The following is a 22,611-nucleotide window of genomic DNA, read 5'->3' as shown; positions in this document are numbered from 1 at the left end:
ATTTCTTTTTTTTTCATTAAGATTTTAAATTGTTTGACACCGGCTATGGCACAACAAAAAGTGCCGAAATTTAAGACTTTAAAAACTGATGACAGTTAAATATAATTAACCATTAATGTTTAAGAAATGTATACACCTACACATTAACATAACAATGGCGAGGATGATGACGGTTGTGACGATGGTGGTGGTGGCGGTCATTTCCTTATACAAAATTTGACAGCAAAGTGAAAATTGTCTAGCACGTGTCTATATCGGAAAACATGATTTATTTGAAGAACATATTAAAGAGGGGTATGGAGGGAAAAGTTTATTCACTGAAAACTATTTTTGTAGGGAAAATGAATAGAAATGGGTATAAGTAAAGAAACAACTAATTGACGAAGTTTAGATGCTGAAATTGATTCGGACATGGAAACATATTTTTAGAACTATTGTAATTTATGTTAAGGAAAAGGGTTTGAAATATTAAATTGAAATGCCTTTTTTTACACAAAGGGATGTCTGAAAGACCCCAATAAAGTAAATATAAATCTCAAATAGATCTAGGAGACGTCTCTCGATATTTAAAATGTAAGTTCAAAAGATATCACAAAATTAATTTAATTGGTGGCCAAATATTTGAACTTTTATGACCTCTTATTCAAAATATTAAATTTGTATTTAATAGCCCCACCTCTCTAACCAAGTGGGTCCGTAGTAAACTCTTCTCACTAAAATCCTATTCTATACTATTTCTTCACTTTGAATACTCCTTTGGGAATTTTATTTTTATCCACACACACATACACAATTAACAATAGTGAAAAATAAAGAAAAAACTCAAATATAATCTGCCTTTGAATTATTTTGAAATTAAATTTAATGCCAACAATATATCTCTCTCGGATTCTTAGAGTAGGCGATTATTATAATACATATGTATGCATGTACAACCCTAATGCCCACACTGAATTTTTTTAATGATGGATATTTTGGGATGGATATACACAACTCATCATGATATGAGCAACCTCGGTAGCCCATCCACAGTGCTACCACACGACACCAGTCAGCAGTGATTAGCCAGTGATGCATGAAACTAAAGTGTAAGATACAAAAAAAAAACTTCTATGGGTAGAGGATGGCTACAAAATACAAGAGGCAAACCTATGTAGGCACATACATATGTTCAAACAACTATTAAGTGACAATATAATATTTTTCTCCAAAGAAGACACTTTGGTTGTGATTTTTCCTGGGGAGTTTGGATTGCTGAAAGTGCGTGTGTGGTACCAGAAAATTTTGAAAATTACACGTGTTGTAATTTACTGAATCTCCATAAACACAATCACACGCACATACACACTCACTCACTCATTTGGTTACAAATGAATACATTAAAACACTTAAATTTTTGTAAAGTGTCAACCAAAAAGAGGAAACCGACCTACCGACCGCCAGCCACCCGAGTTTGGGGGGTAAAAAGTGTTGTTGACATTAAGTGCCCAGCTCAGTGGCAGTCATCATCCCCTTCCACTTATCCACTAAAAGTAACATTAGAAGTACACAGAACCGTACACTCAAACACACAGACAGACACATACACAGACACACACATACAGTTTATTTGACATTTTATGTGTAGGAGTAGTAAAAACATGTAAATTAGTTGGCAACATCAAAGAGCGAGGAAATTGAGGAAAACAAGAGGTATATTTTTGTAATTATTTAAAGAAGAATAAAATAATAAAAATTTAAAAATATTTTGTTGAGACTTTAGAATATTCTAAGAAAAATCATAAAAAAATATATTTGAAGAATATTTTGTGAAGAACCACCAGAGGAAATAATGTTTACTTTTCAGAAGAACTACTAGTCCTGTGGTTGTGGGTATTTGAAGAATATGTGGTTTTTGAAAAAATTTCCAGACAAGTCAGACTTTTTATGAATTTTTACCATTTGGCCATTTTTTTAAGAAGGGCGTAGGAATATATTTTGGGGCACTCCCAGGGATGGAGCTTGGATATTTAAAGAAAAAGCAGAGTGAAAGTTTATTTTTAGAACTACCAGAGCTGAGAGTTTGGATTTTTAAAGAATAATTTTTGAAGAGCTATCATAACTTTAATTTTTGACGAATATGTGAACGTTAAAAAAACGTTCACAATACTAGGGCAGGATATCATCATAAGGAAAATTCAGACGTTTTTTATATATTTGGATCAAATTTTCTAGAAGAATTACGAGAGGTATGGATATTGGAAGAACAATTTTTGAAGTACTTCTACAGTTGTAGGCTTTAGTTTTTGAAGAATATTTGGACGTGGATATTTGAAGAACTTCCAGGCTTCTGAGGGTTGGAGACCATTTTTAACTATTTGAGGAACTTTTTTTCTAGGCGAACATTTTTAGAACTATTTTTGTTAGTCTTAGTGGATTTTTTTAAAAATTGTTTGAAACGTCTCCTCGAAAATTCGATTTTTTTAAAATATTTTTTGTGGGTCTGAGACGTATGTTTTTTTAATATTTCCTGAGGGACTGTTTTTTAAATATTTCTGAGGGACTATTAGAGTTTTTTTTAGGGTCTCTTCGAGGCGTGTATTTTTTAAAAATTATATTTGAGAGTCTTTTCGAGGCTTTGGATTTTTTAAACTTTTTTCAGGGTCTCCTCTTGTGGCGTGGATTTTTAAAAATATTTCTTTGTGGAATTTTCCTATATACCCTACACTATGTTGTCAGGGTATTATAGCTTTGTGCAGCCCCAAGAGTTTGTAACGCCGCGAAATATTGATACTAGACCCACATTTAAGTATACCGATCGTCATATCCCGACTAGATCTGACATGTGTGTCCGTCCGTCCGCCGTCTGTCCATTATAATTTGTAAACACGATAAAGGCCACACTTATGGACCAATTTTCACGAAATTTTGAATGTAGGATGGGTTCTGGCTAATGTTTTTGGAAAAGATCGTTAATATTTAGGGGATGAAATGGACCAAAAACTTTATTTTTGTTAATTTTTCTGGAAGATTTATGGCCCAAATACCGCGAATTTTTGCATGGAGAAGTGGATCGGGCCAAAGAATAAGTATGCCTGTTTTGATATAGATCGGTCAATATTTAGGGGGTCAAATGGACCCTGACTTTTGTGTGAAAAATTAAAAAATATGTATTTTATAGCGTATAGATTTACCCCTGAAGGGTATATACCCGAGAAGTTGATAGTATATCCAAGGGGAGTGGTTGACATTTAAAATGATACCAATTATATGTGGGAGTTACACTGTAATATTTACAGGTGCTTACGTATTCAGATATTATTTATTAAGCCATTAACACACTAGAGGGCGGAATATAGCGCTGATCGCTTTGAAATGTTCCGTGGTGTTCCAGTTCTGATCAAGGACAACGCCTATAATTTTTGGTGATGATCATATAATAATTTTGGCATGAAGTGGACCGAAAACTTAATTTTTTGCGTTTTTTCCAAATTGAAAGCCGAAAATCACAACACAACCCACGGTAAAGAGAAGCTCAGAACGTAGAACCTCGGAAAGTTAGGTTTTTGTGGAAGTTGTGTAGGGTATCATATGATCGGCTCCGTCCGACTATACTGCTCCGCTCACTTGTTTTTAATATTTTTGAGGGTCTCCTCGAGGCATGGATTTTTTTGAAACATTTTTAAGGGTTTTTTCGAGGCGTGGATTTTTTAAAAAATATTTTGTAGAATTTTTCAAAACGTGATTTTTTTTTTAATAGTTTTTGTGAAGACATGGGATTTTTTGAAAATATTTTGTGGGAATCTCTTAAGGCTTGGATTTTTTTATTTATTGTTTTTTCTATGGGTTTATAGTTTTTGCGGGACTCTTTGAGGCCCAGACGCCTTTTGAAGGCGTAATTTTTTTAAACATTTTTCTTTTGTAAACACTTTAATGATTTAATATTTAATATTTTTTGAAGGTCTCTTAAGGCGTGCATTAAAAAAAATATTTTTAGGGTCTCTCTTTAAGGCGTGGAAAAAAAAAATATTTTTTGAGCAATATTCCAGGTGTGCATTTTTTGATGATTTTTCTTGGCATAGATTTTTTCAAATACTTTTGAAAGCGCGGATTTTGTAAATGGTATTACAAATATTGTTGACGTTTGAATTTTTCTGGGAACTTTTCTAGATGAGGATTTAATTTTTTTTGATAAACTCTCCACGCCTGATTTTTATTCAAAAATTCTTGGAACATTAAAACTTCTTTAAATTTGTAAAAAGAATACTTAGAAATATATTTTTTTTAATTTTTCACATTAAAAATTTTCACTTAATGGGTTAAACTAAAACTCGCAATTGGCGCCAATGTTGATTAGGTCAGTGAACTGCGTCACATACTTAATTCTACCCGGGTGGTTATCAATATCAGCAATCACACCACCTTGAAATCATTCAAATAAAATAAAAATATTTTATAACTGCATCCTCGCTTCACGTGATAATATTTCATAATTTTTTTAATATGTTATAAAAAATAAATTGCAAACGCTGATAAGATATAAGAAAAAAAAACACTTAAATATAAGAGCAAGAGATAATACATATTTTATAATAAATAAGAAAAAAAAAAAAAAAACAATACTTATTAGATATTCTTCGGTGCATTCTATGTGTAATAGACTAAGCTCTCGAGATTAAAAAAAATTATGATAATTTTAAAAAATATATTCCGATAAGAAAATATTCTATAAAAAAAAAATTAAACAAATTTTCCCAAATTCCTGTAAAAAAGATTTTCCCACAAAAGCAAATCTCATCGTCATTTGCAAAATATACACACTTTTCATTTATAAAAATAAAGAAACACCATTTTTCGGGTTTCTCTTACGCGAGATTTTCGATTACTTACAATTCTTATTGTAGACACTGTCGAACGAATCCTCAATGGAATCACATAAACTTGGTGTTAGCGACACTGTCGGGGTACTGTTGGCCGTAACGTCGAATTTCTCTTTTTTACAACTGATATTTAGACCACTCAATAATAGTTGTTGTTGTTGGCGTTGATGTTGCTGCAATTGATCTTGCAATTGTTGCAAACATTGCTGCTGGAATTCATGTTGTTGTTGTTGGGAGAGATTATTTGTTGCCGATGATGCTGAGCCGGAGGCCACACTGACATTATCCAAATCATCGGTTAACATAACACCACTGTCGGTACTACCGGCGGCACCCACACCATTACTCACTAATACACTAACACCATTACTACCACCACAATTACCACCAATCGATGAATTGTTTGTTGTTGTGTTCGAATTATCCTGCAATAGGGATAGTGAAGCGGAACCCGTACTACACAAAAGGGCAGCCAATTCACTGGAATCCGATGGTAAAAATTGTTGAGAATTATTTTGTTGTTGAATTTGTTGCTGTTGTTGTTGCTGCAAAGGAGACGATGGCGACATTGACGACGATACTGTTGAGGCTGGCGATGAACATAATGAATTTGAATATTGCTGTTGTTGCGGTTGGGTAAATTGTTGTTGTTGATAATTGATATTGCTTTGATTAATCGATTGCAAGGCCTGCAAATTGTTGTCCGTGGTATCTTTCGTTTGGAGAGAAAAGTCGTCGGCGTTAAAGGCATTTCCGCTACTCCACATGAAATCGTCGGTTGTCAGCAGGGGTAAATCGTCCTGTTCATTCATGGGAATATAGGGGGCACGCATTGTCAAATCATCCATATCGTCAACATTCATCGTGTAATAGGAGAAGTCATCTTCTTGGCTCAAGGAGTTGGGACTGCATAACGAGGGTAGACTACTGCCATCGGGACTCTGTGTGTGAGAAATATAAAAAAAAATATAAATTAAGTCAAGTGCATTTAATAGATGGGGAATATTTTTTGTACACATGTATGTTAATGAGGTGCAGGAGGGGAGGAAAGGAGAATTTATGTCATAACCTAAAAAATATTGAATAGTTTTTGGAGATCTCCTTGAGGCCTAGATGCCTATTCAAAGTCTATACCCTTCACCACACTGTGGTACAGGGTATCACTTTCTGAGTCGATTTACCCATGTCCGTCTGTCCGTCCATCCGACCTGTACTTTGTTTTTGTGAACAAAGTACAGGTCGCATTTATGATCCGATTTGGATGAAATTTGGCATAGGTCACTTATTTGGCCCAAGGACGAACCCTATTGAAATTGGGGAAAATCGGTTCAAATTTAGATATAGCTCCCACATATAATTACATCTGATTTAATGTAAATGGTGCACCAAAGTCCCTATATATATATTTCGATTCGCACGAAATTTGGCACAGCGTAATGAAAGGTCTAGAATGATGTGTGTTAAGTTTCCAGAAAATCGGTTCAGATTTAGATATGCCTCCCATATATATTTACGTCCGATTTATGTGTGCAAATCAAAATCGGTTCAGATTTAGATTTAGCTCCCATATATATTTTCATCCGATTTAAGGTAATTGGTAAATCAAAGGCCCTATATATATTTCGATTTGCACGAAATTTGGCATAGCATACTGAATTGTGTCTATAATAATGTGTGCTAAGTTTCATGAAAATCGGTTCAGATTTAGATATAGCTCCCATATATATTTTCGTCCGATTCAATGTAAATGGTGAAACAAAGTCCCTTTACATCTATCGATTTGCACGAAATTTGACAAAGCGTAATGAATTAGGGCTAGAATGATGTGTGTTACGTTTCCTGAAAATCGGTTCGGATTTAGATATAGCTCCCATATATATTTACGTCCGATTTAATGTAAATGGTGCAACAAAGTCCCTATATATTATTCGATTTACACGAAATTTGGCGTAGCGTACTGAGTTAAGTCTAGAACGACGTGTGTTACATTTCCTGAAAATCGGTTCAGATTTTGATATAGCTCCCATATATATTTTCGTCCGATTTAAGGTAAATGGTGCATCAAATACCCTATATACCGTTCGATTTGCACGAAATTTGGCATAGCGTACTGGATTAGGTCTAGAATGATGGGTGTTAAGTTTCCTGAAAATCGGTTCAGATTTAGATATAGCTCACATATATATTTACGTCCGATTTAATGTAAATGGTGCTCCAAAGTGGGTTTAAAAATATTTTTGAAGGTCTAGCCATGGATTTTTTACGAAATTTGTTAATCTGTTAATATCTGTCTATGGGGTGTAGTTAGTAGGCATACACACATAAATTATTAGCCAACAAAAAATTGGAAAGGAAAACAAAAATTACCTTTGATGAAGCACTTGGTGATGATAATAAATGCTGCGAACAAAGGGTATCATTCGATTCGTCGCGATTATTATTTATAAATGGATCGATATTTGTGCTATTTGTTGTATTATTTGTAACTGGTGAATTGCTGTTGTTGTTGTGGTGGTGGTGATGATGGTTGCTGTTGTTGTTGTTGCTATTACCGTTTGTTGCACTACTCGATGTCATTTGCAGTGATGGCGATTGCCGATGATGCTGCTGCTGATTGTGTTGTTGATTATGTGTTGTCGAAGTTGTTGTTGTTGTTCCATTATGATTACTGTAGGGCGATGAGGCAGAACTATTGTTGCTGCTGTTGTTGCTGTGATGGTGGTGGCATTGATCGACTGTATTCGATGACGATGAATTGGATGAGTCCAAAGAACTGATATCATCGGATAAGAGGCCACCATAAGTGCCCATTAGACCGACAAGCATTTCACTAAATAATGGTGTCGTCTCATCGAGTGGCAGGCAAGCATCAACGGCATTCGGTGCCACCAAATGGGCTGTTAGATCATCGGGTTCTTCTTTAAGCACTGTAAGTGAAGGGGAAGAGAAAAAAATGGAAAATATATTAGAAAAAGTATTTAAAATAAAAAGAAGGAGAAATATACGAAAAATATGACCAAAGGTGTTAAAAGTAGCAAAGTGCTAACTTTTTGAACCTAGTCTAGTTTTTGTGTGTGAAATGATCACCTTGTAAGGCTATAAATCGTTAAATGGAAATTAAGATATTTTCACCATTTTTTTGCTTTAAGAAATAAATTCACAGCTGATTTGTAAATTTTTCCATCTATTTTGTTGGCCCCTCTCTTCGTCGAATCTGCTATTTAGTTCCATACATGTAGTCGAAATATTTGTTATTGTTGTTGTTGCTGTTTGTTGGTTTAATTGACTGATTTCAATTGAAACTAATTGACAATTGCATGAATTAAATGATTTATGTCAGTTTTATTGACTATATTCAAAAGAGACTAGACACACACATAGAGAAAAAGGGGGATGCGAAGGGGAAAGGAGAGTTGCACGCGTAAAGTTTACGTGTGACAAAAACAATAGCCGAAATAAATTAGTTTTGGGTAGTAATTTTCCCAAAGCTACAAAACAAAAAATAATTAAAAAAAAAATAATAATAATAACACTAAGGAAAGTCGGACTGGGCCGACTATATGATACCCTTCACAACTTTGGGTATATTGTACATATCGCTAATTTACTGCAAGACCGGCATAAATCAAAAATTGTGATTTTTGTGTTACTAATGCAGAATTGTTCCCTATATCAGACTTCATATTGTGTAAAAAATGCAGATGGTTATATCATACAAACAAAAATATAAATGGGAGCTATATCTAAAACTGAACTGATTTTTACGAAAATTAAAACACGCCATTCTACTCTTAATTCAGTACGCTGTTCTAAATCTGAACTGATTTTTACGAAAATTAAAAAAAACACCATTCTCCTCCTTATTCAGTACGCTGTTCCAAATTTCGTGCAAATTGAGAGATATATAGGGACTTTCGTGAACCATTTACCTTTATCTAAAACTGAATGGATTCAGTGCGCTGTGTCAAATTTTTTACGAAAATTAAAAAACACCATTCTCCTCCTTATTCAGTACGCTGTTCCAAATTTCGTGCAAATTGAGAGATATATAGGGACTTTCGTGAACCATTTACCTTTATCTAAAACTGAATGGATTCAGTACGCTGTGTCAAATTTGGTGCAAATCGAAATATATTTAGGGACTTTGGTGCACCATTTACCTTAAATCGGACGAAAATATATATGGGAGCTATATTTAAATCTGAACCGATTTTCAAAAAACATAGCACACATCATTCTAGGCTCTATTCAATATGCTGTGGCAAATTTCGTGCAAATTGAGAGATATATAGGAACTTTAGTGCACCATTTACCTTAAATCGGACGATAATATATATGATAGCTACATGTAAGTCTGAACCGATTTTCCCGAAACTTAACACATATCATTCTAGAGTTAATTCAGTACTCTGTGTCAAATTTCGTGCAAACCGAAAGATATATAGGGTCTTTGGTACAACATTTACATTACATCGGCCGAAAATATATATGGGAGCTATATCTAAATCTGAATCGATAGGCTCAATTCAATATGCTGTGCCAAATTTCGTGAAAATCGAGAGATATATAGGGACTTTCGTGAACCATTTACCTTAAATCGGCCGAAAATATATATGGGAGCTATATCTAAATCTGAACCGATTTTTCGAATTGGAATCATAAATGCGACCTGTACTTTGTTTACAATTTAACATGGAGAGACAGACGGACGGACGGACTTAGAAAGTGATTCTATGCATATTATCGAAAAAACAGAGGCGGAGCAAAAAAAATTGAATAAACAAATTTTGATTTTATTGTAAATATTTTTTAAGCAACTATCCCAGGCGTGAATTTTTTAGAAATATTTTTTGGGAGTCTTTTCGAGGATTTTGTAATATTTTTCGGAGAACTTTTAGAGGCGAGGGGTTTTTTAGGACATTTTGAATGGATTTTTTAAATATTCTTTACTTAAATTAACGTGAGCTTTTTTTATTTCCATCCCACTATAAAAAAAAACAAAAACCCAACAAATGATCTGGCAAATTAATCATGTTTTTTTTTTTTGTTGCCACAACACCCAAACACCATTTAAAGCGATTTGAGTGTTTTCCGTAAACAAAAATTTCGCAAATCCCCCTTTTTTCTAAAAAAAAATCCGAATAAAAAAATAAAACAAAAAACCCCACACACACACACACTTTTCCTGTGATGATGTTCCCATTACTCAGTGGACATTTACCCCAAACGTGAAAGACGAAAAAATAGATTTGGATAGAATCACCAAAAAAAAAAAAAAAAAAACAAAAAAAGTAAATTTAGTTTTTGAATGTGGTTAAAAATATACACGCGTTGCGTGAGTGTTTTTCAGCCTGTGATTTTGTTTCCCTTAAATCTTGTCGCATTTGATGTTGTTGTTATTTCTATACCTGAAATTGAAAAATATCACCCATCATCCATCCATTGAATTAAAACAACTTGCATAGCTGGCTGTTGCTGCTGTTGCCGATGATGATGATGAGGTTGCTACTTTGTGTGCTGCGGATAAACAAGATACACGCGCCAATTGTTTAAATAAATGACATACACGCATACAAACCCCAAAATGGACAGACGAATATATCTATAGGTTTGTATGAATGTTCTCCTCTCGGAACAAAACAAAAAGTTAATGATCACAAAAAGTCAAAAGAATTATAATAAAGGAAGCTATAGTCAGCCTGATGATGGGTGGGAGGGAGAGCCGAGCCCCACCATCACACAAATTGTATTCATTCTTTAACTTTTTTTGTCACAACTATTTAACAAATTAATTGACGATTTGAGAGCATCATCAGCGGAAGCTAGTGAAAAAAATTCCGAGTGTCTAGAATTTTTTTTTTAATATTTTTGTTTTGAATTTTTTGGTTTGTCATATGGCAACAGTATTAATGCCAAATACAAAGTTGCGTGGACATAGTTCAGATGTTGCTGGTGTATCTAGATCAGTGGTGAATTGTGTTTTTTTTTTTTTTTTTTTTTTTAGAAAATTTTATTATGAACGAAAAAATTTTCCAACATATAAAAAAATCATTTTGGTGTATTATTTTATTGAGGCACGGGACATGTGACTGAGGAAAATAACAAAATAAAAATATATTAATAATAACAATAGTGAATCTAGAACAAAGTCGTACGATGATGAATATTTTTTTATTTTAATTTTAGTGCAGTTATCAAAAAAAAAAAAAGACTAAGTTATATTGTGGAAAAATCCAATAAGTGGAGATCAAATTATTTAATTTTTTTAAATGAAATTAAGGAAATAGCTGCAACAACAACAATGTACAGACTATTTTGCTATGCTCAATCCTATCAAAATTTTTTTAAGGACTCGAAAATTCAATGAATATTTTACAAATGACTGGATTTAAAAAAAACCCTTTCAAGGAATGTCAGACATTTTTTATGAATATTTTTTTAAGTTATTCTATACAATACAGCATATATTTGAAAAATATTTATGATGTTGTGGACATTTCAAAATTATTCAAGTCGTGAATTAAAAAAAAAAAAAAAACTTTCAGAGGAATTTTTGAAATATTTTCATTTATATCATATTTTTTCAAGGGGTTATTCTAAAGTTATTTTTAATATGTATTTCAGAGGGACTATTCTAGGAGTAAATTTGTTGTTCGAAAAAAAATTTGAACATTTTTAAATGGTGGTTTAAAAAATACCAAGGAGCTTTACAAACCGGATTTTTATATCCTTCACCACACTGTGGTACAGGGTATTATGTCATTGTGCATATGTTTGTAACAAGCAAAAGGAATCGAGATAAACCCATGGTTCCTTCTGAGCATATGCATAAAATCGACTTTCTGAGTCAATTTATGCATGTTCGTCTGTCCGACCTCCGTCCATGTATTTTTGTGAACAAAGTACAGGTCACATTTATGATCCGATTTGGATGAAATTTGGCATAGGCCACTTATTTGGCCCAAGGGCGAACCTTATTGAAATTGGGAAATCGGTTCAGATTTAGATATAGCTCCCATATATATTTTCGACCGATTTAATGTAAATTTGCACGAAATGTGGCACAGCGTAATGAATTGGGTCTAGAATAATGTGTGTTAAGTTTCGTGAAAATCGGTTCAGATTTAGATATAGCTTTCATATATATTTTCGTCTGATTTAATGTAAATGGTGCACCAAAGTCCCTGTATATCTTTCGATTTGCACGAAATTTGGAATAGTGTACCTAGTTATGTCTAGAATGATGTGTGTTAAGTTTATTGAAAATCAATCCAGTTTTAGATATAGCTCCAATATATATATTTTCGTCCGATTTAATGTAAATGGTGCACCAAAGTCCCTATATACCTTTCGATTTGCTCGAAATTTGGCACAGTGTAATGAATTAGGCCTAGAATGATGTGTTTTAAGTTTCCTGACAATAGGTTCATATCGGACGAAAACATATACGGGAACTATATCTCCCATATATATTTTCGTCCGATTTAATGTAAATGGTGCACCAAAGTCCCTTAATATCCTTAGATTTGCATGAAATGTGGCACAGCTTAATGAAATAGGTCTACAATGATGGGTGTTAGGTTTCTTGAAAATTTTTTAATATTTTTTGGATTTATTTAATATTTTTTAAGTAGCTATCCAAAGTAAGGATTTTTTTTTAAATATCGAGGGACCAGTTTTGGCGTATATTTTATTTAATATTTCTACTGACTATTCAAAACTACTTTTTATACCCTACCCAACTTTGTTGTCAGGGTATTATAGCTTTGTGCAGCCCCACTATACAGGCCACAGTTATGGACCAATCTTCACGAAATTTTGCATGTAGGATGGGTTCTGACCAATGAAGACCCTTATTGTTTTTGGTAAAGATCGGTTAATATTTAGGAGATGTTATCGACCAAATACTTAATTTTTGTCGGTTTTTCTGTCGCTCTAAAGGCCGTAATTATGGTCCAAACATCGCGAAATTTTACATGGAGAAGGGTCTCATCGAAAAAAAAAAACATTTTAGACCCTAAGTTTTAGTCCATACTTGGCTCATCGATATATTCCACCTACATTCACACTAATTACGAAGGTCAAGATTATCGGTACGTACGTGAAAAAGTAATATCCGATTAAAATTAAGCAAGTCCGAATATGAAGTCTATCGATAAATTCAATTGGGTAAAAATATTTGAATCCTTTGGGTAAAAATATTTGAATCCGATCAAACTTGTTTTTATTTTATAAATTATTTTTTAGAATTTTTTTATCTGATTTTTAATATATAACTTTTGTAGTATTATAAACATGTTATTCATTGAATCTAATGTTTTCTACATTGTTTAAAATATATATTTTTTGAAAAAAATTAAACGTTTTTCAAATATAAAAAAAGTTATTCGATAAAAATGCAATACTTAAAAAATATTTAATTTTTTATAAAGATATTTTTTATTAATTTAAAACTTTGTAAAATACATTAATTTTTATTTAAATATTCTAAAAATATTAAAAAAATGTGTTTTCAATGAAATATTTTTTGAATAGCATTTATAGCATTTGAAAATTTTATTTTTTGAACAGCATTTAGAAGATTTTTTCTCTTTAAAATCTCAAAAAAAAAAAAAAAAAAAAAAATAATTAATGGATTTCTTAATGAAGTGTGAAAAATATCTACAAATTAATTTTCATTAATAAAAATTGATTAATTCAATAGCAGAGCACAGCACACGAACGAATCAAATTCAATCGAATCAATCAATAAATTAATTCCATTACATATACATATATTTTCCAAATACATTTATTTGCCGCAGCCAATGGAACCGGCATACGAAAAAGTTTATTTTCTTTTAAACAAAAAATATTTGTTGTTATTGTTTGCAATTTATATATTTGTGTTGTTTTTGTCTTCTCTTTTTTGAATGCCACGTACGTTTGTGCCACACAACTCATTTATTTAATAGAAGAAATACGACGGTGGTGGCATGATTGGTCAATAAAAAAATTATTATCCACTGACGTCGGTGAGTGTGTGTCTGTGTGAGGATATTCATTTATTTGATCATATTTATGTAAATATATATTGTATATTTATTTTGACAGTTGAATTTGTTGGTTTTTTGTGGACATGTTTTTGTTTACCGTCTCGATATTTTTATTGAATGAAATAAAGTCGCAACGTAAAATGATACGTATTGAAAATTGAATGGATGACGTTACAGGTCAGACATGGGTGTTTGGTTTGGATGGACATACCTCCTGATTTTTGTGTCTATATTTACATTATTTGGTGTTGTTTTTTTTTTCTTTTGGGAGTCTCTAATGAATGTAATTTAATATTTGTGGAGGTATGAAGGAAAATATTTTCAGAAATGGAATAATTTTGGAAGTCTTTTTTCCGAATTTTCCTAAATATTTTCCAGGCTTTTTATACAGATTTTTCAAGGAACTTTAGCCATCCTAAATATTTTCCAGGCTTTTTGGACCGATTTTTCAAGGAACTTTAGCCATCAATCAGAAATTCTGAAATATAATTCCTCTATTGGAAATTTGTAATTTTTTTCAAGGCTTTTTGGATCGATTTTTTAAGGAAGTTTACCATCAATCAGAAATTCTTAAACTATAATTGAACAAAATATTGAGGTATTTTTTTGTTTTATATTAATTGCATAATCCCCAATAATATTTTAATATTTTTTCCTGTTCAGTATTATCAGCAATAATAAATAAAAAATGCCTTTAATTGATTGATTGTTATCAATATTGCAATTAGTTTACATTTGATTGTTGCACTCTTACAGACGTCATTGATCATCAATCGTACTCTATATAGATTTTTTTGCAAAGTTTCATAATTTTTTGTTCCTATCAACTACTAATCATGCATTTAATTTTTTGCATTTCAAAACAAATATTTACTGATAAAAAATACAAATATGAAATTTAAGCCTCACTGACAATTGACGGATTAATGAGATCTTGGAACTTTTTTATGGTCAGACAAAAAACAAAAATAAATAAAAATAAATTCTGAAACATAATTTTAACAGATCAATCTGTTGAAGAAGAGAAGAAATGAAAAAAAAGATTCCAAATAAAAAAAATAGCTAGTGATATGCCCCGCTAAGTTTTTTTATTATTGTTGTTGATTATTGCGCTTCGTCGATCAGCGAGCCAATCAACATCATCAATTGAGTGCATTAGCCTGCAAGGTGCATAACGATCAAGGCCATTTCTAAACATGTTACCCACACTAATGTATTTAGATGATTTTTTTCATTTTTTTAGAAAAACAAATAAATAAATAGCACAAAAAAATATTTTCAAACGTAAATGCATTTTTATTTATGTACACAAAAAGAGGTAGAGAGGGGAGAGAAAATAAAACTAACGGTTTATTTGTTCTTTAATTGACGTGAATTATTGTCGTGTCGTTGTAATGCTTGAAAATAATGTAATAGGGTGGAGTGATATGGTGTGAATTAAAAATAGGAAATAAAAAAATATGAAAAATAATATTTAAATTAAAAAATATATTGAAATATTTTTTCAATGAGTTTTGGAAGAATTATTCACCAATATGCATCGATTTTCCAAGATCCATTAGACCAGTGTATTTTTAAAGTGCATTTGAAGAACTTTTATTTATGTTGCCGAAACATTTTCAAATGTTGCTTGAATAATCGATAAACTTTTTAATAACTTGTTGAAGGACCTTTGATACATTTTTCTATAGTTATGTAAGGCAATGATTTTTTAGATTATCATTTAATCATTTAACAAAAAAGGTGTTAAGGACCTCTTTGGAGAATATAGAATCGAAGGACCGAATACACACAAATTTATCGATACATTGTTGCAAGCAGAGATGGGAAATAAAAATTGCAGACAAACTCTAACTCTTTCTCAAGGTCTAAATATTTTGAAATTGGCATTGATGAAATTTTATAAACTTTTATTTATGTTGCCGACACATTTTCAAATGTTGCATCGACATTTTTATTCCTCAATTCGTATATTTGCTTATTTCAAATTCAAATTTGTTATTTTCATAACAATATTTCATTATTTATAAAGTTTTCCTCTTTTTAATTATTTGTTTCAATATCGATTAACTTCTTCAGACACTTAGATTGATTTTGAATATATACCAAATTATTATTATATTGTTTTTATATCGTTATATACATTTTCTCACTCCAACCTATTATTGTTGATTTGTAAAATCAATTTTTGTTTTCTTTTTGCAAAACATATTATCTATTTATTTTAGAAACTAGAAAAATTTGCAAGCGACCATCTGTGTATAGTTCAATAAAAAATTGTTGTGTTTCAGTTTTTTTGCATGCCCTGCTAATTTCAATCGCTTATATGAAATCGCAGTGATGCACTAAATATTGATAACATTCGTCAGAGTCCGAGTTCAAATGTTACAGATTGAACGATCATCATTAAACCACAGCAAGCAATAAGACAAGCTTGATTGACAATGTATTGAACCAGAAATTCGAAAACAAAAAACAGAAGGAATCATCAGGTTACAAAATTATTATGTAAGGGAAATACTGTGGAATTAGGAAAACGTATAGTTGGGTATCAAACAATTTTTAAACTTCTCGAAATATCAATTAATTTTTTTTTTTTTGATATAAAAAAGTGTTTCACTAAAAATATGAGAACAATATTTTCATATAGAATAGTTGTGTCGAAGGACCAATACCAAATGTTGCAAGCGGGGATGGAATATCAAAAAGGGGGAAATGTAATTGCATATTTTAGATTTTTTCTCAAAGACTCAATATTTTGGATTAAGATTGCAAATATAATAAAAAAAAACTATAAATGCCCAAAATACGGTTTATAAACATTGTCTCGAAGGACCAAATACAAATAAATGTATATAAACATTGTTTCAAGTGGGATAGAAAATCCAAACTTGAAAAAATAAGTTTAGTTTTTCTCCCCAAGACTCAATATTTTGAATAAAGACTGAATACGGTACAAATACAACGATTTAATAATACCATGAAGCCAGACTAAGGAATATATGACTCGCATCGAAGGACCAAATTCAAATGAATGTTTATAAATATTGTAGCAAGCGGGTATGGATAATTATTATTATGGAGAATATACAACTTGTCTCGAAAGACCAAATACAGGCAAATGTATAGAAACATTGTCGCAAACAGAGATGGAGAATAAAAATTATAGACAAATTGTAATTTTGTATTTTCTACTTTTTCCTCCAGGGTCTAAATATTTTTAATTGCACTTAAAAAATACAAAGGTGTTATGCTAAATCTTAAAATAAAACTATAAAGACCCACTATACTGGAAATACAGTTTGTCTGGAAGGACCAAATAAAAATAAATGTATATAAGCTGCGATGGGAAATCAATACATGAACATGCTCATCTTTAGATTTTTTCTCGAAGACTATATATTTAGGATTAGAATTGAATACAATAAAATACAACGATTTAAAAATAAAGCAGTGAAATCCCACTACAAAAACTATATCGAAGGACCAAATACACAGAAATGTGTAGATACATTGTTGCAAGCAGAGATGGAGAATAAAAACCTGTAAAGAAAATATTGAAGGACAAAATGTAAAGAAATATTTAGAAACAATGTTAAAAACTTGGATGGACATTCAGAATTAGATTAATTTAATATTTTAAGGAATTAGAATTATTTACTGGCCTAATGGACATAATAGATTGGACCAAATAACAATTAATATAAATAAACTGGAAAAATTCAATTGCATATTTTCTAGATTTTTATCTAAGACTCATTATTTTAAATTAGAAAGACACGATAAAATACAACGATCTAATAAAGCTATGAAGGTACGCTATTAAGACTATATAACGTGTATCGAAGAACTAACCTCAAACAAATGTATAGAGATATTGTTGCAAGAATAAATGGAGAATAAAAACTGAAACTTGTATTGAAAACATAAAAATATATAAAGAATATAAACGCTAAAAATAAAACTATGAAACCCCACTATACAAAAAATATACTGGTTATCTCGAAGGACCAAATAACAATGAATGTATATAAACATTGTTGCATTGGGGTATGGAAAATGAAAACTGGAAAAACTGACTCAATATTTTCTCAAAGACTACATATTTTTAAATAGAATTGAATACAATAAAATAACACGATTTAATACAAATGCTAATAAGGGATATAAGACTTGTCTCGAAGGACCAAATACACTGAAATGTATAGAGACATTGTTGCAAGCAGAGATGGAGCATAAGAACTATACAAAAATATTAAAGGACAAAATACAAAAGCATTTTTAGAGACAATGTTGCAAGCTGGGATGGAAATTCTGAAATATGACCTATGGATTTTTATATTGAATATTTAGACTTTATTCTTTTCTGCAACATTATAACCTCAGTATTGTTTACATTTCCTGATTTTCAGAATTAAAGTCACATATATGATATTTTTCTTATTACGTTCTACAAACAAATATGCATCTGCACTCTAATAAAATTCTAAAAAAAAACTAAATATATTTACACAAGTCTTAAGTACAACACAAGTCGCAGCAGTACATTAGTGTTTTAATCTATTTAAACAATTGCACCGCACTTAACGAAGAATATACACAAAATTGTCTACTTGATTCTCAAGTGACAAAGCTCGCAGTAGTGTGGTGTGAGTTCGACGACTACGTATTTTCCATCCAAGATAAAGATAGATAGAATGAACTAAAAATTATATATATGTATATATTATATCAGTTAATATCTGGAAAATGTAAAATGACAAAGCTAGCTATGACTTAGCCTCTAGACAAATTTTCCGCAATACAATAAAAACAAAGGTAATTTTATAATTGCGGTTTTTAGTTGAACACATTCGGACTAATAATGTTCTTGAGTGAACTACTTATATTACAGACAATAAACCGCAAAAGTGAAGAAAAATAGAAAATATATATTTGATGAAGTAATAGAAAATAAAATTAAACAAAGTGTATTTAAACCCATTTTAGAATAAGCGATAAGATTTAATAAAAAGAAAATAAATGAAAATAAGCTATTTTATAACAGAGTTCCTAAAAATAGCTTATGTTCCTGACACATTTATTTGTGTTGCCGAAACATTTCACAGTGTTGCATCAACATTAAGAAATGTTTCATATTCCTAAATTCTTTATGCCTATGTTCATATTTCTTAGTACCAAAGCGTTTTATATTATTTTCCTCACTATTATCTCAAACATATCTTCATAACTTACTTCTATCAACTTGTCGTAATGCTGACAAAACTATGGCTTATGTTGCCGAAACATTTTTTATGTTGCTGAAACATTAATTTATGTTGCTGAAACATTTTGAAATGTTGCATCAACAGTGTATTTCCTAATTTCTTACATTTTTAATTCTAAATTCATATTTCTCATTTTCAAAACATTTTTATTATTTTTTATCTACTTCAACATTTTGTCCTTCTCTCAGACGTCTAATTTCCAAAAACATATATTCATCGACATTCGATTTTTATATATTCTGATAGGGAATGATCATTTTATTTTTGCATGTTTCTCCTATCTTTATTTGAGGTGTTTTATAATCTCAATGATAGTCTTTTATAGTTTATCTAAATCGTTCGTTTCGGAAACACAAAAAAAAGAACGCTAGGTTAGTTCCATTATTATATTTTTATCGGCTGTTTACCCTCTCTTCTGTGTGTTTATTATTTGATTTGTTATATTGATAATGTTGTGGAATTTGCAGGGGATTGATATTCGATTTCCTCGCAAAAAACATGACGAACTTGTATATGGATCGATTCCATTAAATGCTTTTATTATCGTAAATGCATTTTTATTGACATTGTCAAGTGGGTTATCATAATATTTACAATGTCATATAGTGGTTCGAGCCAGTTCGCAGACTATTTGAAAACGTATATTTTTTTGAGGACAGGACAGAAAATATTCATGGAATTTATATGTTTGTTTAATTTTTAAGAAATTATATGGCCCAAAAAAACTGTAAGAATTGAAGAACTTTTTTTAGCAAATTGAAAATTTGCAATGACCATCTGTGTAGTTCATCCAATATGTGTGGTTTTGTGCATGCCCTGCTAGTTTCAATCGCTGATATGAGATCCCGAAATAAGTGAAGCATTACATATTGATAACATTCGTGCCGAGTCCAAGTTTAAATGTTACAAATTGAACGTTCATTAAACAACAAGCAGTCTGACATGCTTAATTGACAGTGTATCGAACCAGTAATTTTAAAAACAAAAAAGGAGGAAGCTTCATGTTACAAACTAATCATTTAGGGGTAATTTTGGGGCTAGCATAGTTACAGTTGAGAATCGAATATGCTCTCTCGAAGGACCAATTTTTTTCATCATTGAAACAGCAGAAGGATTTTTTTTCATATAGAATGATTGTGTCGAAGGACCAAAAACAACTGAATGCATATACGCATTGTTGCAAGCAGAGATGGGAAATTAAGACTCCAATATTTAATTCAAACTAAAAACAAGGGAACTTCATGTTACAAACTAATCATTTAAGGGAAATTGTGAGTCTCCAATAGTTACAATTGGACATCGAAGGACCAATAACTATTTTTCCATACAAAAAATTGTTCATTGAAACAATAGATTTTTTTTCATATACAATAGTTGTGTCGAAGGACCAAACTACAACTAAATGTATATACACATTGTTGCAAGCAGAGATGGAAAATAAAGACTCCAATAATTGGGATGTCATATTTTCGCCTATTTTTCTCTCGATTCCATATTTTGAATTGGGATTGAAAATAAGGACATATACGAATTTAATAATGAAGCTATAAAGGCCCACTGTACTAAATATATTCACATATTGCCTCGAAGGACCAAATATAAATTAATGTTTATAAACAATGTTGCAAGCGGAGATGGATAGTCAAGACTGAAAAAAAAAATATTTACATGTTTTCGACTTCTTTCTTCAAGACTAAATATTTTAGAGTAGGATTGCAAAAAATAAAATGAAACCATATAACAATAGATTTATGAAGGACTTCAAAGCTGAATATATAACTTGTCTTGAAGGACCAAGTACATACAAATGCATAGAAACATTGTTGCAAGCAGAGATAGAGAATAGTAACTGCAGACAAATTGTAATTGTGATTTTTTCATATAGAATAATTGTGTCCAAGTAAACATGAATGCTTATAAACATTGTTGCTAGCAGAGATGGAAAATCCAAACTCTGAAAATTTGTATTGCATATGTTCGCATTTTTTCCAAGATTCGGATTGAAAAAAAAAACAAGAACATATGACAAGCTATAAAGGCCCACTATACTAAGTATATACAGATTGCCCCGAAGGACCAAATATAAATTAATGTTTATAAACAATGTTGCATGCGGGTATGGATAATCAAGACTGATAAAAATTAATTATATATTTTCGACTTCTTTCTTCAAGACTAAATATGTTAGAGTAGGATGGAAAACAGAAAACGAAACCATTTAACAATAAGAACCTCTGTGGAGAATATAGAATTTATCTCGAAGGACCAAGTACATAGAAATGCATAGAAACATTGTTGCAAGCAGAGATGGAGATTAGCAACTGCAGACTAATTGTAATTGTGTATTTTTTACTTTTTTCTCCAGGGTCTCAATATTTTGGAATCGTATAAAAACAACTAAATACATTCACATCTCGAAGTACCACATAAAAATGAATGTTTAGATACATTGTTGAAAGCAGGGATGGGAAGTCAATGGCATTTTAATGGTGTAGGCTCTATTTCAGACCTAGTGGAGTATTTTATTGACTACATGGACTTTGCTAAGCATTGGCGTATGTTGTCGAAAAAAATTGTAAGGGATTTGAGATGTGTTTTTTTTAATATTTTTTCAGGGCCTTTTTCAAGGCTATAAGAATTTTTTGAAGAAAATTGTCAGAGCATTGTGAGGCGTAGGTTTTTTAAACATTTTTTTTTTTTTTGGTCTTTGAATGCCGGAATTTTTTAAATTATTTTTCAAAGCCTTTGGGAGGCATAGATAGATTTTGAAATTGTTTTCAGAGTTTTTAGTATTCAGAATTTTATTGAGAAAGTATAGAAGTCATAGATTTGTCGAAGTTTTTTCAGCGGCTATCAAAGTTGTGATATTTTTTCAATGACTACCGATTAATTGCTTTGAGGAATAACTTCAAACAATCAGCACACTAAATAATCACCCTAACACCTTTGGCATTTCATAAAAAATCTAATAATAGAAAAAATATTCGGTACTTACTTGTTAATTCACTGGCATCTTCGGCAAATGTTAAATATCCTTTATTCATATCTTGTTGATTGACCGACTCTGCCTGGTGTTGCTGCTCCTGTTGTTGTTGTGGATGCTGCTTAGCAAAAATAGATGCTGTTGTTGTTGTCAATGGTATATGTTGGGATCGGGGTGCAAATACAGATGCTGTCACCGATTGTGCACTACCCAAAGGATTAACATTCAAATTATTGTTAGATGCCGCTCCTGCTGTTGGTGTTGGCAATTGTTGTAAAATTGCCTGGGTCGAAGTTGTGGTTGGCAAATTAACACCGTGTTGTAATACGGCCGATGTAGCCGGACGTAAAATCGATGAGGTTACGGTCTTGGGACCCTTGTCATCGGCGTATTTAACAAATGGTTTATTTTCGAAAATGGCCCGGGTCACTGTGGAAGCCGGGGGTTGTTGTGGTGGTGTTGGTAAC

The 22,611-nt window shown here is 31.4% G+C and overlaps 1 protein-coding gene across 1 annotated transcript in view; it reads right to left on the bottom strand.

Annotated features, from left to right (window-relative positions):
• The window catches only part of LOC133326241 (protein similar-like), a 28,386-nt gene extending 6,000 nt beyond the window's left edge, over window positions 1-22,386 (bottom strand). The window contains exons 1-3 of the mRNA XM_061534925.1: window positions 22,157-22,386; window positions 7,227-7,786; window positions 4,870-5,800 (exon numbers count right to left, since the gene is read on the bottom strand). Of these exons, the coding sequence (XP_061390909.1) occupies window positions 4,870-5,800; window positions 7,227-7,786; window positions 22,157-22,205 (1,540 nt within the window). The 5' untranslated portion in view covers window positions 22,206-22,386. The remainder of the gene's footprint in view (window positions 1-4,869; window positions 5,801-7,226; window positions 7,787-22,156) is intronic.
• Between the last annotated feature and the right edge of the window lie 225 nt (window positions 22,387-22,611).

The sequence above is a fragment of the Musca vetustissima genome, unplaced genomic scaffold (assembly GCF_032173495.1).
Source record: "Musca vetustissima isolate MV318-11 ecotype Yass unplaced genomic scaffold, APGP_CSIRO_Mvet_v1 utg8112, whole genome shotgun sequence".
Lineage (NCBI taxonomy): Eukaryota > Metazoa > Arthropoda > Insecta > Diptera > Muscidae > Musca > Musca vetustissima.
The sequence above is the reverse complement of the archived record's forward strand: the minus strand, read 5'-3'. Positions and strand labels throughout refer to the sequence as shown.